Source organism: Strongyloides ratti, scaffold srae_chrx_scaffold0000004 (assembly GCF_001040885.1).
Source record: "Strongyloides ratti genome assembly S_ratti_ED321, scaffold srae_chrx_scaffold0000004".
Taxonomy (NCBI): domain Eukaryota; kingdom Metazoa; phylum Nematoda; class Chromadorea; order Rhabditida; family Strongyloididae; genus Strongyloides; species Strongyloides ratti.
In genome coordinates, this window is record NW_020171512.1 from 645,616 (window position 1) to 664,871 (window position 19,256).

General features: G+C 18.2%; 5 protein-coding genes across 5 annotated transcripts; 2 read left to right on the forward strand and 3 right to left on the reverse strand.

The window, feature by feature from the left end:
- Positions 1-1,899: 1,899 nt before the first annotated feature.
- Positions 1,900-3,308, reverse strand: SRAE_X000215300 (G protein-coupled receptor, rhodopsin-like family and GPCR, rhodopsin-like, 7TM domain-containing protein; the record flags this gene model as incomplete). The annotated part of the gene is made up of 5 exons (XM_024644551.1): positions 1,900-2,002; positions 2,062-2,414; positions 2,535-2,728; positions 2,793-3,150; positions 3,261-3,308. The coding sequence occupies 5 exons, from the start codon at positions 3,306-3,308 to the stop codon at positions 1,900-1,902; spliced, it is 1,056 nt and encodes a 351-aa protein (XP_024499624.1).
- Positions 3,309-9,335: 6,027 nt separating this feature from the next.
- On the forward strand, positions 9,336-11,436 carry SRAE_X000215400 (Neurotransmitter-gated ion-channel transmembrane domain and Neurotransmitter-gated ion-channel family and Neurotransmitter-gated ion-channel ligand-binding domain and Nicotinic acetylcholine-gated receptor, transmembrane domain-containing protein; the record flags this gene model as incomplete). The annotated part of the gene is made up of 8 exons (XM_024644562.1): positions 9,336-9,563; positions 9,620-9,664; positions 9,706-9,815; positions 9,866-10,300; positions 10,347-10,662; positions 10,715-10,946; positions 10,989-11,189; positions 11,240-11,436. 8 exons carry the CDS (start codon positions 9,336-9,338, stop codon positions 11,434-11,436), a joined length of 1,764 nt encoding a protein of 587 aa, XP_024499625.1.
- A 1,024-nt stretch (positions 11,437-12,460) lies between these two features.
- SRAE_X000215500 (Neurotransmitter-gated ion-channel transmembrane domain and Neurotransmitter-gated ion-channel family and Neurotransmitter-gated ion-channel ligand-binding domain and Nicotinic acetylcholine-gated receptor, transmembrane domain-containing protein) lies at positions 12,461-14,311 on the forward strand (the record flags this gene model as incomplete). The annotated part of the gene is made up of 4 exons (XM_024644573.1): positions 12,461-12,545; positions 12,588-12,802; positions 12,844-12,998; positions 13,051-14,311. The coding sequence occupies 4 exons, from the start codon at positions 12,461-12,463 to the stop codon at positions 14,309-14,311; spliced, it is 1,716 nt and encodes a 571-aa protein (XP_024499626.1).
- A 121-nt stretch (positions 14,312-14,432) lies between these two features.
- SRAE_X000215600 (Gamma-aminobutyric acid A receptor/Glycine receptor alpha family and Neurotransmitter-gated ion-channel transmembrane domain and Neurotransmitter-gated ion-channel family and Neurotransmitter-gated ion-channel ligand-binding domain-containing protein) lies at positions 14,433-16,351 on the reverse strand (the record flags this gene model as incomplete). Its single annotated transcript, XM_024644585.1, has 7 exons — positions 14,433-14,501; positions 14,560-15,258; positions 15,325-15,645; positions 15,692-15,767; positions 15,813-16,016; positions 16,059-16,279; positions 16,334-16,351. 7 exons carry the CDS (start codon positions 16,349-16,351, stop codon positions 14,433-14,435), a joined length of 1,608 nt encoding a protein of 535 aa, XP_024499627.1.
- A 1,850-nt stretch (positions 16,352-18,201) lies between these two features.
- Positions 18,202-18,612, reverse strand: SRAE_X000215700 (Hypothetical protein; the record flags this gene model as incomplete). Its single annotated transcript, XM_024644596.1, has 3 exons — positions 18,202-18,397; positions 18,442-18,519; positions 18,575-18,612. 3 exons carry the CDS (start codon positions 18,610-18,612, stop codon positions 18,202-18,204), a joined length of 312 nt encoding a protein of 103 aa, XP_024499628.1.
- Positions 18,613-19,256: the final 644 nt, after the last annotated feature.

Consider the following 19,256-nt stretch of genomic DNA (forward strand, 5'->3'; position numbering starts at 1 on the left):
TTTTAAAAATTGTCTGTAATTTAAAAAAATATATAATGTAAATATAATCAACAAAATATTAACTAAATATTTAGTTTTACCTCCAATAAAAAAATAAGTAAATAAATAATATTGATTATTTTTCCTCATTTTTTTTTTCGTAATAAAAAAACAAATACTAAAAATTTAATACTAAATAATTTATATACATATATAATAAAAAAAAAAAATTAAATGCGCAGATTAATTTGCAAGTTATTTGTGGTAAAATAATAATGAAACAATATTCGATGTCATTTTTTATTATCTGTATAATATTACTTCCTTCTCAGTTCTTTATAAAATATAATTCTCAAACAATAGGAAAATTTAACATTATTAGAAATTAATGGAAGAGATCAAAAATTAAAAAGATTAGAAAAAATATTAAATATCACAAGGTATTATACTACTGATCTTATTATTTTAAATGATGTGGTAAATAAAGCTGTTAATCTTTTACCTGTTTTTCTCAAATTATAAACATTGTTAAATATTATATATTTTAGATATACATTTTATTATCATACTTTGGTATAACAATATGGTTATACATATACATATATAGTTAAAATGTCAGAGTAATAAAATTTGTAATAAAAAAAAAGGAGATACAACCTTTTGTTAGTAACTTTTACTTAAAATATAAAAGAAAATTATTTCTTAATTAAAAATAATTATATGGAAATAAATTAATAAAAAATAGATGTTAATATTTTAATATTTATCATTTAACAAGGAAGTAATATTTTTATATATATTATTATTATTACAAAAAAATAAAAATAAAAATTAAATCAAATATATACAAAATCTTTTAAAAAATTCTCATGATGCTTTTAAGCTACAAATAAGACACTTTAATAACTATATAATACATATATGTATACATATAATATTATATTAAAAATAAAAACATATATATAATGGTTAAAAATATAATTTGAAAATGTTGAAATACATGTATGTCAAAAGTATGAATAAACTTTATTTGATTGTCTAAATTTATAATTATATAGATGTCAATATACAGAAAATTAATTTTACAACATGCTAAGATAATGAAATCGAATCAATTTTTACAAAATTCTCATCTTCGCTTAAATAGACTTTGACAATTTGAGCAGCTGGTGTAGTATCACACATGGACAGTAAGTTTATACATTTGTGTTGTATACTATATAAGGCATACAATTGTACTTTTTTTTAGTCTATTAAATTTCAATATCGACAAGAATTGTCAAATTTATAAGAATAAATACGTTATCCCACGATGAATTTACAAAATAAAAACATATTTTTTTATGTTTAAATTGGTGATATGTATATTTACAATAATATATTTTATCTTTTGTTTTTATATATATATATCTTTTTAAATAAAGTACATAAATGTTAAAAAATAAAAGATCAAAAGTCAATAATTGTTTGTAAAATTACTTTTTAATTTATTTTAATTTTTGATTTAAGAACGATCAATAGATATGATGTAAGAATTATTACTTATTCTTTTTTTTTTATATTATTTTATAGTTATAATTTTATATATTAATATATAATAGTTATTTTTAATAATTTAAACAATTTTAATAAATTATAATAATAAAAATAAATAAAAAGTAAATTTTATCAATTTAATCAATTTAATCAAAATATTAAAAAAGAATTTGTTTAAGAAATTATTTATATATATATAATATTATAAAAATATACAATTTCCACTTGAATATATAACATATATTTAGATTAGTGACGATTGTTTGCAGGTTTACAATAGTAGATTTTTATTATTAAAGTTTTGTATAATTAAAAATCTTTTTATATTATTTTTAATAATATAATGAAATTAATACTGGATATTAAATACTTTCCTTTTTATATTTATAAAGCAGTTGTGGTTTCTTTTATTAATGTTTTGGTACCATTTTCTTCATTATTTTGAGTAAATTTTATACTATATTTTGGTTGATTTGTAACTTCTCTTCTAATAATATAAGAAAATTTTATTAAATAATTAAAAAAAAATATATATATAATATTTACCTTGTTAATCTTGTAAAAAAATTTTTAATACCACTATGCATACGATGGAGTTCCCTTTCAACTTCAGGTATTCTAAATGAGTAAATTAAAGGATTCATAAGTGTTTTTCCAAGAAGAAAAGTTAATTGAAGACAACTAAAATAAAAAATTAATTTATATCCTTGTACAGTTTCATATCTCATTAAATGACATGTATTACATGTTATAGAAAATTGAAGTGTTGCTGGTGCCCATCCAACAAAAAATGACAAACATATCCAAACAGTTGTATGTACAGTTCGATTGTCATTTTTTGTTTTATTAGTAACTGATCTTGATTGCCATTTTTTTCTCTTGAGACGCAGTAAATATATCTATAAAATTTTAAATAATTAATAATATTTTAAAAAGTGACAAATAGATTATTATAATTATTTTTCTTTTAGTAAATTAAAAATTATAAAAGAAAATATTTATATCTATATATAACTTACCATTCGTGCATAGCAAAAAATAATAATAAGAAATATAATTACAATTATACCAGATACAGCAACTCTAAAAATACGAGTATGGTAGAAATTGTCAAATTCCCAGCAATCACGAAAACCTTGATTTTTAAATGAAGATGCAAGTATTATTAAAAACAATGGTGGTATAATCCAAATAAGTGTACATACAATAAACGCTAAAATTAATGAAAAATTCAATTTTTAATTAAATACATCTTATTAAAAGAATAATTTATTTACTTTTAGTTGTATATGCTCTTTTGTAATATGGTCTTGTAATACCAATATAATGATGTATTGAAATTATAAGTAAATGTAACGTTCCTGTTATAAGACCACCAGTTCTAAATAATTCTAATGTCAATGATATACATGGATTTGTTTCAAATTTCGAATATAATATTGGTAAATAACTGTTATATAATAATGATGCAGCGACAACACTTGATGTCCACATATCCGAAAATGATAATGATGATATAATTGTAACTGTCGGTGTTCTAACTTTAGTTTTAATTAATGCCATTATAACTATTGCATTTGCCAAAACTCCCATTATACACATTGTTAAAAAAATTGGTACCACGATACGATAGTTCTGTAATATTGTTATATAATAAATACTCTTTGTTTTGTTATATTTAATATATTAAAAAGGTAATATAAACAAATTTTTTTTTTTTAATTTTATAATCAATTATAACTTACCTGAATTGTTAATTCATGAATTTCTTTTCTCATTTCCATAGATAACATTTTTTTTTATAATTAACAAAATACTTAATTAAATAGTTTCTGAAATTTTTTACAAACACCAAAAATAGTTTTTATAAGTAATACTATAATTTTAGTATTAAAAAAAAAAAATTTAATTAAGATTTACATTAGAAGATTGAATGAAAAAACAAAATTAATATTAAATAATAAAAATTTACACAAAATTTTTTTTAATAGGAACAAAAAATTTTGGTTCTTTTGTTATATATAACTGTTAATAAACAAAATAATATTTTTAAGTAACTTATCTTGTTACTTATTCTTCTTTTTCTTTCTTTTCCAAAAAAAAAAAATAGTAGAAATATTAAAACGAAAGAATATAATTAATTAGACAATATAAAAAACATCCCATTTTTTTGCAAAAAAATATATAAGTATGAAAATTTTAATCAAAGTAACATTATTAAAATTATATCTATTTATAATAAAACAATTAAATGAACAATTTTTAAAGGAAATAAATATTTTATATATTTATAAAAATTGTATAAATGGTAAATGATGATATTATATTTTCAAGCATAGTATAATGTTTTAAAAGACTTGAATAAGAAAGAATTTAAGTAATAAAGTAAGATTAGTGATTGTAATTGAGAATGTTATATAAATATGTGAAAATCACAATTTATCTTCAACATTTTTAACACAAATTTTTGAAACCAATTTTGTTTTTTTAACAATTAATTATATTTATTTTTATTAAATTGTGTTTAAATATTAAATTTTTTATTTTAAATTACTTAGTGTATTATTTTTTAAACTTTTATATTAATATTTTTTTTTAACAGAAGTCTTCTTAATGATAAATATCAGGATATTTCATATAACTTTTAAAGATATAAACACTTTAACCATACTGATATAATGATAACTAAATATTCATTAATATTTAAAAAAAAAAGCTTTAAAGTAAAGTAATATTAATAATGATATGTAACTAAACAGAAAATAAATGTTGGCAAATAAAAATTTAATAGGATAAGGAAAGATATGAAATATTTGCAAATATAACTAAAAATTTTTAAAACATTTAGTGTTTTTTATTTAAATATTATGTTTTTCATTTCGTAAAAGATGATCCATTCTTAAAAAATTGACATTAAATAACATAGCATAAAATATTACAAAAAAAAAATAGTATTAATATGGTTAAAAAAAAAAACTTTTAAATAAACTATTATTTTTTGACTTAAAAAAAATAGATAATTTAATGCAATAGCTTAATAATCATACATCCTCCATATGTTGTGTGTGATTTATGAAACAATACACAAAAAATATTATTTTAAACTCATTCTTTCAACAAAAAAAATTTTAATTTTATTTACTATATAACTAATAAGCATGAAAATTTTTTTTTATTAGGTAAAAATTTCTTCTTTTTTTCAATTAATATTACGAAAATTTAAAATTATTATTATTATTAATTTTTTTTTTTTTTGATCATCAATTCTGGAACCATTTTTTTTTATTGTATATAAAACAAAATTTCTTTTTGACCAAAAAAATAAATAGTTTTAAAAGAACAAAAATAAAATGCCTTAAGTATATTAAAAAAATAGTTTTTTTCTTTGTTATATATTACACAAATATGCATTAAATTAAATGTAAATTTTTCTTATTCATCTTTATATTATAGTTTTAGATATTACATTTTTATATTATGAATATATCTTGTTAATGAAACGATAAATATGAAATCAAATTTTTTTCCCTGCTTAGTTTTATAAGAAAATATAATTATACATATATTGATAATTTTATAACATTTTAAACTAATGTTGCGTCAATTAATGAGAAAAAATAAAAAGGACAAAATATAATGGTATTTATATAAATCTACACTTATAATTTTAAATAGAGTATTAAGATTAAATTAAAAAAAAACTGAGAATAAAATTTTTTTTTTCAATCCTAGGAATAAAAATTTAACAATACTAATGTTTACATAGCATTAATTTTTTAACAGAATTTTCTTTTTTTTTTTAATATTACTATAAACTTAGTAACAATTATACTTAAAAAAAAAGGAAATTTAAAGTAATCTTATAGTTTTTTCTTTAAATATTTAAAAAAAATTAAAATTTGTCACGCAAAAAGTTCAAACATGATTAGTTAAAAATTAGACATCCATTTTATTTTTGTTGATAAAATGATTTCAATTATCAAAGAAACGTAAAAAACTAATTATAGTATTATGAAAATGAAAAAAGGAAACATTTTAAAAGTATTTTTTGTAATATAAGCTTCATTTTAATTTTAATTACTTTACTTTATACTTTAAAGATTAATTACTGTAATTATGTTTGAAAAAGATTTAAAACTATATTTCATAATAAGTATATATAAAGTTGTATAAAATAAAAATATTATGTAATAAATTTTTATTTATCAATGGGTAACTTTTAATTTTGTCAATTTTACTATGATGTTATATAAGAAAAAAAATGAATAAATAAAATTTCATTAGATCATGCATCATCAAAATGAATAAAATATTGAATAAGAAGGAATAAAAAGTTCAAAAGTACTTTTAAAATAGAATAAAAAAAACAATAAAATCTTGTTGTATTTAATAACATAAAAAATTTATGAAAACAAAAATAAGATACATTGATAGTTGTAAAATTAGCTGTATGTTTCAAAGATCACGATAAAATTTATGATAAAAAAATTTTGATAATTTTTTTTTGCGTATTTCACTTTAAAAAAAAATTAAATATATTAATAACATTTTTTTAATTAAGATTAAATGATTTAAAAATAACATGTGTTATACATATTATGTTATATTTATATTATTACACTAATATAAATAATAATAATAAATGAAAAAAAAAAAAAACTTTTTAATGATAAGTTTTATTAAAAAAGCAAGTTAATCCTTTAAAATAAAATTATAAAGTATATATATATAAATCAATTCATTTTAAAGAGGAAATAAAAATAAAAAGTAACTTTTTAGTCTAATACAATAAAAAAATTTCTAAATCACAATAAAGTTATATAACATATTAAAAAAAAAGTAACAATAAAAATAATTAAGTAAAAAAATATAAAAATCGAAATGTTATTGTAAATCTTTTTTTAAAAAATAACAATTTATAAGTAGTTTTTTTTTTACATGTTATTTTTTTTATTGCAATGATGCTAAACAATTTTTTTTATAGTTAATTAAAAAATGAATTAAATTAGAAAAGTTGTTTGCCAAGATATATAAATTTATAGTAACAAACACTATTTTTTTAAGGTTAATTAAATGCACATGAAGAACAAATAAAGTTATAAGTATTACATTTTACCACCATAAAATGTTTAAAAATACAACATTATTTATTACAAAATGGTAAAAGTTTACATATTTTTTTTTAAATTTGTTTTAGCATAAAACGATGAGCTATCATTTATATGAAAAAAATATATCCGCAGGTATCTTATATTCCAGTTTTTTATATATTTATTTACATTCTTTATTTTTTTTTTAATAGACACATTTGATATTTTAAAACCATTTTCATTTTAAATGATTTTTTTTAAAAATAATTTATAGTTAAAAGGAAAAATCATTATTTATATAAAAAAAATATATGATAAATTGCTATACTTAAAACTTCTGTAAAGTATTCATTTTATATTTCTTTTAGTTATTTTAAAAAATAAAAAGTCAATAAATATTAAATTTTTAATTTATATTTTAATAATTAAATAAATTTTGTCAAACAATAATAAGGATATTTTTTTTATATTAATTAAAAACATGTTCAAGTTATAGGTGAAATTTTTATTTTTTTTAAAATAAGATAAATAATTATTTTACAAGAAAAAAATTAAATTTAAAAATAAGAATTGTAATTATCTATATATAGCAATAAATGTTTTATTAATAGATCAATTGTAGTTTATTTTTCAACTATTTAAATTTTTTTTAATTAAAGCAAACAATTTTAAGAAAATGAAGACTTATTTACATTTTTGCACTAAAAGAATTAAAAACCAAATAAAAAAAAATTATAATAAAGTAATATAAAAACATTTTAAATATATTTATAGTATGTATTAAATTATATCTCTCTAAAAATGTTTTTAGTTTATTACATAAAATTTGAAACGTTTTTATTTTTTATTTACAAAAATAAATTTATGTATAAATAATAAAGTTGCAAAAAAAAAAAATTTTTTTTTGTTAATTATCATTATTATACATATGAAAAAAATTATTAAAAAAAATTTTAAATTATTCATTTTTTAAACTATGGTTAAAATTTTATTATTAAAGAAATATATAATTGTCAATTTCATTTTAATATATCAAAAACATTGGCACATCTTACCTCATTTAAATATTAGAACTGTTATTGAAAACGAATTGTATATTTTACCAAATTTTTTTTTTAAAATAAAACATAACCAAAAAAAAGTGCAAATTTTTTTTTAAACATTTCTTTTAAAGTGATGATGTAATTTTAAAAACAAAAATATATGTTATTAATATACCAATTTTAAAAAAAAAAAAAATAAAAGATTATTAAATGATCTTAGGACAATGTTCTATAGATATTTTCATTGATGAAAAATTATATTTAATAAATCATTTGTTTGAAATATACACAAAAAATCTTAAATGTATCTTCTTTTAGTAAGTAACTCTTTCAAATTGATTATTTTTGATTGTAATATCATTAATAATGTTAATACTAAAAAATTTTTATTCTGATAATTTTTTTTAAATATAAAATTATGTCTGTTGTTAATTTTGTTTATAATAATATTATATATAAGATTTATATTTTGTTTTAAATTATAAGAGATCAATTTTATTATTTATTTTTTTAGAATAATATTAAATATTATTTATATAATAAAAAAATAAATTTACAAAATTTTAAAAACTTTAAAACATTGAAAAAGAATGATTGAATTAGAATAAGGATGTATATTTTTATGTTAAAAGGATATTTTCTTTAAATGGGACCTAATTATTTTTATTTTAACATTATACATCATAAAACTATTCTATATGTTTTAAATTATATATATATTATATCCCCAAGGTAAGGTAATACCCCATTGATGAACTTTATTTTTAATATCTCTTTTCTTCAGAATTAAATAGTATTCACTTAAAAAAATTATTCTACAATTCCCAAAAGTAAAGAAAAAAAAAAGAAGAAGAAGATAGTATTTTAAAAAAATTCAATCAGTTTAATAAAGTGGTCAATTTATTATATTAGGGTAACCTTTATTAACTATTATAAAAATAACATTTTAAAAAATTTTCAATTTTTTTTAATATTTAATTTCTTTCATCTAACAAACATACATATTAGTTCAAACTATTCTTGTCTTTAATCCTTTTTCTCTTTGACTTTTATATCAATTTTTTTGACATTTTTAAATTTCATGCATTACTATATAAGGTTGTTACAAATAATAAAAGAAACTTTACGAATACAATGGTATTTAAAATTGCAGACTTATTTTGTAATTTTCTACTTTATTAAACGTCATATTTATATTAATAATAAGCATTCTCTTTTTATAAATTATAAAGCTAATTGCTTTTAAAAATTACTAACACTTGTTAAAACTAATAACTTAAACTTTGAATAATTAACATAAAAATTATATAATCTTTTGGACAAAAAAAATTTTTTTTTAACATTATAATAAAAATGCTTTTTATTATTATTATTAAAAATTTTATTATATTTTATAACTTAACTTTAATCTAAAATTAACTTTTTATTCATTTTGATAAAAATTATTTTATTAAATATTTTTACAACCATTTTGATAATTACTCAGTATTTAATATTTTTTTTTTTTATAAGATTAAAAGTTTTTTATTTTTAAATATAATTGTTTTAAAAAAATTGTTTATCATTATAAAAATCCATAAAAATTTATGTCTACCTTGTTATTATTTTTTTTCTTTACATTATCAATTTTTTATTAATACACATAAATTTTTAGGGCCTAAAATAAATTGCCATTTGTTTCATTTTAATGAACTTCCTTTATACAGTAGTTGTAATTTTAAAATTAATAACAGTTCTAGCTATATTAAATATAACATTAGCTAGTACTAATGATAATTTTAAACAAATACCTACACAATTACGTCTTGTTGAAGATTTACTTGAAATGTATGATAAAAAATCTAAACCAACATGGAATAATGATGATCCAATAAATGTTACATTTAGTATGGATTTATATCAAATATTAGAACTTGTAAGTTATAAATAATAAACAATTAATTATTAAATCATTTTAAATATTTATTAAAGAATGAACCTCAACAATATATTCTTTTAAATGCATGGATAATTGAGGTAATAAATTATTTTTATAAAATTTAAATTATTAATTAAAGAGTTGGTATGATGAATTTTTATATTGGGAACCTACAAAATATGGTAATATAAGTGAAATAAGATTACCTCATGAAAATATATGGTTACCAGATACAACATTATATAATTCGTATGTAATTAATTTAAAAATAATATTTATTATATATATATATATTTTAGTTTGGTAATGAAGGATGATGATACAAGAAGATTATTAAATGCAAAATTAACAACAATTCCAGAAAAAAAAGCTGTTCATATACAATTATTATATCCAACAATTTATAAATTTTCATGTTTATTAAATTTAAAATATTTTCCATTTGATACACAGGTATGTACTATGGTATTTTCAAGTTGGACTTATGATAAAGAAGGAATTGATTATTATCCTAAAAATGATAATATTGGTATAAGTAATTATCTTGAAAATGAAGGATGGTATTTAATAAAAGCAACGGCAAAAAGAATTGAAAAAAAATATAAATGTTGTCCTAATAAATATGCCATTCTTCATTTAACTTTTTATTTAAGAAGAAAACCATTATTTTATTTAGTTAATTTGATTATACCAACAAGTATCATTACATTAATTGCTTTAGTTGGATTTTTTACGTAAGTTGTTTTTACAATCCTATTTTTAACATAATATTATTTATAGAACATCATCAGCAAGTGGTGAAAGAGAAGAAAAAGTATCACTTGGTATAACAACACTTCTTTCAATGTCAATTTTAATGTTAATGGTTAGTGATCAAATGCCAACAACAAGTACATTTATCCCATTAATTGGTTGGTTTATACTAGGAATGATTATAATAATTTCTATGGGTACATTAGCATCAAGTGTTATTATAACTGTTCAGAAAAAAGGTCAACTTGGTGAAAGACTTCCTAAAAATATTGTAAATATTTTAACAATATTAGCAAAATTATCATTTACATACATTCCATTACATTTAAAAGAAGGTACTCAGGTATGTATTAGTATATAAAAAAAAATATATATATTTTATTATTATTTTTAAGGAATATGAAGAAGCTCCACCATTAAGTTTAGCTTATAGAACATCAGCAAAACTTCAAAGAGATTTATCAAGTTTAAATAAACTATTTGATGATAATTCATTATTTAACAAAAGTCAATGTAGTGATACAAAAATTGGAAGTGTTGAAAAATTAAATCTTGATAAAATATCAGATGAAAGAATAATTGACAAATTAAATAAAAACTTTGATAATCATTTAACTACTTTTGAAGGTAAATTTTTATTTTATTAATATAAATAATTATAATATATAGAAATATCAAAATCAACAACAATGCCAATGATAAATAGAAGAATATCACAACAATGTTTTAATACCATTTATGTTCCATATGCTGAAAGTGAGATTACTACAGAAAGAAGTACTACAGATAGTGTATCTACACCAAAATTAAATAGAGATAAAAGAGAAAATTTTTCTACATATGATGCTGAAAATTTAGAAATATTTAATAGTTTGTTTAAAATATTATTACACATAAGATTATAATTTTTTTTTTTTTAGAAAATCTTAAAATAAGTCGTCGATTAGCAATAAAAGAGTATGAATGGTTCGCAACTGTATTAGAAAGGCTTTGTTTTATTACTTTTGTTTCATGCTTCTTTATATTAACCATTGGTCTCAATGCCGTTGGGTATTACTTCTGGAACAAAGAATATCATGATATTTTAAATAGTGGTAATTATACAAAAAACATATAAATATATTCTTTACCTAAGTTTAAAAGAAGAAATATTAAAATATTGTAATAGAAATAAAGCATTTTTAAGTAAGAATTGAAAATAATAGTATTAAAATATTTTAAAAATAAAAATAGCATCCTAAAAGGATATTATTTTTAACCATTCAATTTTTCCTAGCTTAATTTAAATAATTACTTTACTTTACGCAACTTTTTACTTTGTTTCTAATGTAATTTTTATAATTTCAAATTTAGCATTATTCATTAATTTTTTTTTTACTTCCAAAAATACTTTAAAATTTTTAACATAATTTTTTCAAGAATATATAATTAAAATATAACAATATTCATTATTACATAAATTTTATTTTTAAAATTTTAAAAAGACAATTTTTTTTTAAGTAAAGCTTAAGTTATTTTAGACAAAAAAAAAAATATAAAATTTTTCCTTTATGAATAATTTTTAAAAAAATTAAAAAAATGAAAGTTAACTATAATATAGCAATAACATTCATATTTTATTAATTTCTCTAAGGAGGCATTAAAAACATTCATTATATTTCACATGAGCATTATATATTTACTTTTTACCTGATATTGTTACATCATTTTTAACAATAAAATAATCATTAAATTTTTCAACATTTTTTTTTAAAAAATTTCAGTTTATATAATAAATTCTATCAAATTTTTACTTATTGTATATTAAAAATTTATTAAAAATAAATTAAGATAAAAAAAAGTTCTTCAATTACTATTTAATTTGAATTCAATGTGACTCTATGAAAAGATAATACATGGAATAATTTTTAAATATGAATGTTACAAATTAAAAATTTATAAATATCAATCTTTTAATGTTTTATGCATTTAAAATATATATTTTTAAAATTATTTATAAAATTTATAAAAAAAAAAAAGTTATTTTAAAGTTTTACTTAATTACTTTTTTTGTAAATGATTTTTTTAAAAAGTCTAGGCGTTATATCGCTTTTATATCTTTATTCATTGGTATGTTAACTAGCTTTTTAAAAATATTTAGGATGAATTCTGGATATAATTTTTACAAATTTTTTATAAATTATTTAATATTATATCTATTATTTTTACAAATTAAAAACGGGTTATGTAAGTTTATTTTTTAATTATAAAATTTTTAATATTTTTTAGGTATTACAATTAATGCTACTTTATCAAAATTTTCAAATAATATTGATAAAGATGGAAGAATAGCAGTAAAAGAATATCAAAACTTACCACATATTAAATTAACCAAAGATTTACTTGATTCTAAAAGATATGATACCAGAGTTAGACCAGTATCAAATCATTCAAATCCATTAAAAATTTATTTAAGTATGACACTTTATCAAATTATTGATGTTGTATGTTTATTATAAATTAAAAATAATTTTTTTTCTTTAAGAATGAACCAGCCCAAAATATAAAATTAAATATGTGGATGGTACAACGATGGCATGATGAAATGCTTGATTGGAATCCACAAGATTACAATAATATAGAATCAATAATTTTACCTTCAATGTCTATATGGAAACCAGATACATATATTTATAACAGGTATTAATAATTTAATAAATAAAAAAAAATTTTTTCCTTCATATTTTTTAAGTGTTGTAATGAATAAAGATGACACTGAAAGGCATATGAATGTTAAACTTGATTCAACAAGAAAAGAAGGATTGCGTGGATCTAATATAAGTTTTCTTTATCCAGCAATATATACTACTACTTGCCGATTAAATGTTCGTTTTTTTCCATATGAACAAGAAAATTGCACACTTATAATAAGTAGTTGGACAAATGATAAATCAGCATTAGATTATTATGCAGATCCAGCAGTTAATTTGGAAAATTTTATTAGAAATGAAGAATGGGATGTTATATCATTTAAAATTTTTAGACATGAATATAAATATGCTTGTTGTGAAGAACCATGGGTTATTATTCAGGCATCATTAATAATGAGAAGAAAACCATTATATTATTTAGTTAATTTAATTATACCAACATCAATTATAACTTTAGTTGCAATTACTGGTTTTTTTACTCCTGGGAGTTCAAGTAATGATAGAAAAGAAAAGATTAATCTTGGTATAACAACATTATTAGCAATGTCAATTTTAATGTTAATGGTATGTGATCAAATGCCAACAACATCAGAATTTGTTCCTCTTATAGCTTGGTTTTATTTATCAATTATTTTTATTATATCAATTGGTACATTTTTAACAAGTATTGTTTTAGCTATTCATAGTCAACGACAATATGGTAAATTACCTTCTGATTGGGCAAGATATTTCTTTTTTGTTATTGTTTATAAATTTACATTATTAACAGTTCCACCACAATTAAAACAAATATGGATTGAAAGTGATAGTGAACCAAAAAATATTTATAAAAATAATTTAAATTCTTCATTGTCGCAAAAAAATCTTATATATTCCAAAAACAATAATTCATTAAAAAAATATGAATATATTAGAAATAATAATACTTCAATGATACCAAATTCATCATTATTAAATGAATCACAAGATATTGAAATGAAAACTTTAAATAATATTAATAATAATAAAAACAATTCCTTAAAACAATCTAATAATAATATTAAAAAAAAATCAAAAATATTTAAAATTGGAAAAGATTATACAAATGATATGAATAATATAAATTTAAATACATTTTTTAAACGAATATGTCGTGGATCAAGTAGACAAGTTGCTTTAGAATGGGAATTTATTGCATCTATACTTGATCGTATACTTTTAATAACTTTTGGAAGTTGTGTTATCATAGTTACATTTGGTATGATGACAATAGGAATTTTAGCACAACATTATTATGACTTAGAAGCTAATGATACTGAATAACAAAAAATTTAATAATATCATATAAATTTATCATAATAATTTTTTATTTTATCATATTAATTAATAAAAAAAAAGATGCTTGTAAATATAATTATTACATAACATTATTTAAGTTAAAATATTATTGTGAATTACTACTTTTGTAAGACAAATAATATGCCCAGTAAAATACATTAAATATTCCAAAAGCCTTAAAAAAAAATATTATTTTTTTTTATTAAAAAATGACTGTAATTAATAAAACTTACTAAAGGAAATAAAATACTTGCAATTTTATCTACAATACCACCAAATTCTGCTTTACGAATATTAGACATATTATCCAATTGTTTTTTTTGTTTAACAATATATTTGTCATAATTTTTACTTGACTTTTCATCATCATAACTTTTTCTTTTTAAAATAAAACTACTACCACGAGAATTAGTTTTTTTAATAAAATTTTCATGTTCATTATTACTTGATGAGTAACAATATTTATCAATACTTGATTCATTATTACATTGTTCTGGATATTTATCACCAATATCTGTCATTGGTAAGTTTAATGATACTTCTTCTGTTTTTATATCATGATACATATATGATTTACGTTTTCTGGAAATATTTGTTAATGGAATCATTGATTTGTTTGTATTAGCAGCTAACATTCTTTTAATATTATTTATTTTATTTTTTCTTTGTCGTTGATCTTCTAATTTATCATTATATGCAACAATTGCCAATTCAACTAATGAACCAAAAATAAAACCAACACAACTAAACATCCATACATCAATTGCTTTAACATAACTAGCTTTAGGAAGTGATCTCACAATATTACCAAATTGAAATGTTAATGCCATTAATGAACTAACACTTAATGTTATTCTAGCTGGTAATGCTCTAGTATCTAACCAAAATGCTATCCATGAAATAAATACACTTATATATGTTGGCATATACATCTTAAAAATAAATATATTAATTTATAATGTAAATAAAAATTTATAAAATAAAAAATATTTATTTACCTGTAAAATATAAAATCCAAATAATCTTTCAAAATATATACTAACTGATAATCTTTGCCATATACCTGCTGTGTAGCTTTCTGTATTTTTATCCCATGTTATATTTGTTAAACGAAAGTCTGGTAAATTATAATCATCTTTTATTGTTGTAACTGGTGACCAATATAACCAATCAAGTTGTACTTCAGCCATATTATATGAATAACTTTCTAGAAGTAGATTACATCTCATTGTATCTAATGGAAATGTACGGAGATCCATTTCACATGGAACTTCTGAACGAATTCTATAATTTAACCATGTTGTTCCATTTGGAAAAATCTTTAAATATAATTATTATAAAAAAAAATGAAAAAAATTTAAATACCATTAATAAAATATTTGGTTTTGGTGAATCATGAACTTTTGTTGATTTTGAATTAACAATACATACATTTGGTGACCTATTATATAATAATAAATATTCAATAAAAAAAAAACAAATTTACCAAAGTTTTGGTTCCATATCGTGATCTAAACTTAAATTTTTACGACATGGATCTAAATGACTAAATTGTAATCTGGAATCTATCCATATAGCACTAATCCAAAAATCTATAACAAATGTTCCAGTAATAACTGATATATCAGAGATATCTTGAATTGTAATTTCTACAGTAACCACAACAGGTGATGGTTCTGGAAGTGCATTACTAAACGATTTATTTACTTAAATATAAAATTTATTTATTTACCGTGAATAATTTTGCATTAAATGAAAAGCTAAATCTTGTGATTTAGTTTCATCACTTGCGCAAGATGTAGGCATTAAATTGCTATTTAATGATTTATTAGAAAAACTTTTTTCATTATCACTACTATTATAAAATTGACTACCAATAAAACTATAATCATTTGAAGGAATACTTCTAGTGACATCAAATGCTGTTGATAACAGTAATTCAATTAACAACGACTATAAATAATAAATTTTATTAAAAATATATAAACAACTTTAAACTAATGATACCTGAATTGAGTATAACATTGTATTATTTTATGCAACCACCTTTCACCCGTTTATTTAAAATAATTGATACTTTTTCTTATACTTTTAAAAATATATAAGCATTATATATGAAAAAAAAAAACTTAGTATGAACTTTTAAAAAGATAAAATTAAAGTCCTAAAATAAAGAAATATTTTATAATAAAAGTAAAAATTGTTTGTTGATAAAATAAAATAAAAAAAAAAAGAACAAATAATTAAATTTATAAAAATGATTGTAATAATTGTTAAAAGACTTTGTATCTAAAAATAATTCTGTTTATCATAAACATCCATTTTTTAATATATTTTAAATCAAAAATCTCTATATACATATTCCAATTTAATAAAATATTTTAAAGAGTAATAGTAACAACTATTTATTTAGTTTATTTAATAAAAATACTAAAGTTTATATTTATTAACATCTTATATTTCTTAACATTATTTGTCAATTTGCATTATCAGTTAAAAACTAATTTAAGGAATAATTTTTTAAGTAACTACTACAAAAATGATATGTTAAAAAGAAGTATACCATGATAACAAAAAATTATTTTTATCAGATTATGGTACTAGTAATTTAAAAAAAAAAATTAAATAACAAAAATTTATCAGATATTAATTTATCATTAAATTAACAAATTAACTAAATTTTAATGATATTAAAGAATTTTAATATGAAATAAAATAATGTATAATAAAATAATGTTATATTTTATATAATGTAAAAAATATTTAAACATTATAAAAATATATAAAAAAAAAACTAAAAAATTATATATTTTTATACTACATATTAAAAATAATTATTTTATCATTTCCTTTGAAAAAATAACAAATAATAAACTTTTTTTATGTTATATTATTCTAAAAAAACACTTAATAATTAGTTATAGTATAAAATGAATATTTTGTTATATCATTTTTAAGGTGCAATTAACCTATCTATGTTAAACTATTTAATCTTGCAGGAACAAATTTTTAATTCTTTGTTATTTTTATACACAATAACTAATAAAAAAAAATATAAATATAATATTTAAACTACCAAATCTTTTATATTATTTATGAAATAAAAAAGTGAGTTACCATTACCCGGACTAACATTGTATAAAATTTCTAAACAAATTTTCTTTTTTATAATAAATATTTTAGTATTTCAATAAAATATAAATATTTGATTGAATTTTATATATCTTAAATTTTTAAACCAAAAATAAGTCATTTTTATGTATATGTTTAGATATAAATTTAAAACTTAATAATTATTATATTTTGTAAAAATTTCCAAAGACAACTACGTAACTTTGTACTATCGAAAAAAAAAATATATTTAACCATAAAATTTTTAATTTCTTTAAAAATATATTATTTTTAATAGAACGGCTAACATGAATTACTAATTGTACATGATTATTACGAATTAAGTAGAATGATTAACCATAAATATAGAAAAAAAAAATTTTCATATAATTTAAAAAAAATAAGTGAAATATAACTAAATTTTCTAGGAAAGAATTCAAGAAAAAGTGAAAGTTGTTAATTAAAAATTTTATATTTTGGTAATTAGATATACAAAATTGAGAAGAATATTCTTTTACAATTAAAATAACATTTAAAAATAAAATTTTTCTAAAATTATATATAAATTTATGTATACTTTTTTGCACTGTAACTGTTATACAATAGTATCCTTCTTATTTGAAAAAAAAAATAAAAAAAAAATTGTTTTATTTTTTAAACAAACATAAATATTATTAAATCCATTAAAAATTTTTTTTTATTAAATGGTAAATTATTTGAAATATATTTTTTTTTTAAAATGAATTAAAATAATTTGTTTGCAATTATCCAACTGTTGTTGTAATCGTTCTAACAACAGTTGTTTGAACAACTGGAGGTGGCCCCATCATTGGTGGTGGTGGTGGTGGAGGCATATGATGTCTCCAATGTGGTCTATAACCACCATATCCTCCATATCCTCCATATCCTCTGTATCCTCTGTATCCTCCAAAACCGTATCCTGGTGGTCCGTAAAATTGACTAAAAATTTTATGAAATATGCTATATTTAAATCAAGAACTTACGGTGCTGAGTGAGCAATATTAAGTATAAAGAAAATAATTACTAACAAAGAAATAATATATTTCATTTCCAATAAAATACTTATTAAAATCAGATTACATTTTAGTTTATATATTTCTTTTGATATTATCTTACCATGTATATCTATTTTTTTCAAACAACCTTGACTTCATGAATTAACTAAATAATTGTCATATTTGACAAATAATTAATTTACTTATTTTAATATTATTTTCTAGTTTAGAAACAAAATTATACAGTGGTATAGTTTATTTTTGATTGGCTCATCATTATTAACAAAGAAGTTGTCTTTTGACAAAAAGAGCCTATAATGTCAAAAGTTATATTAACTAAACGGCTTTTTTGAGAAACGTCATTTTTATAAATTTAATTAGTAGTAAAATTATTTTAAATATAACATTTTTCTACTTGAATTTACAATTATAGAATAAATGACATTTTTATAAAAAAAATATGTTTAAACGAGTAAGAAATTTAATTTTCTTTTATATATAAAATAAAATTTTAAACTATAAATATAAAAAAAAATAAAACATTAATAATTAAGATAAAAGTATATAGTTTTTATTGAAAAAAAAATTTAATAGTTTGAGGTAGTTAAATTAAAACAAAAATAATAAAATTTAATAACCTTCAAAATATTTATTTTAATGATTAAATATTATTTTAAATTACAAAAGTATTAATTTACATTTCAAATTATATCATACACTTCCTTTAAAATTAATGATAATATTATTAATTTTTCCCACAAATGTTTTATTTAGTTAGTGTAATAAGGAAAAGAATAAACAAT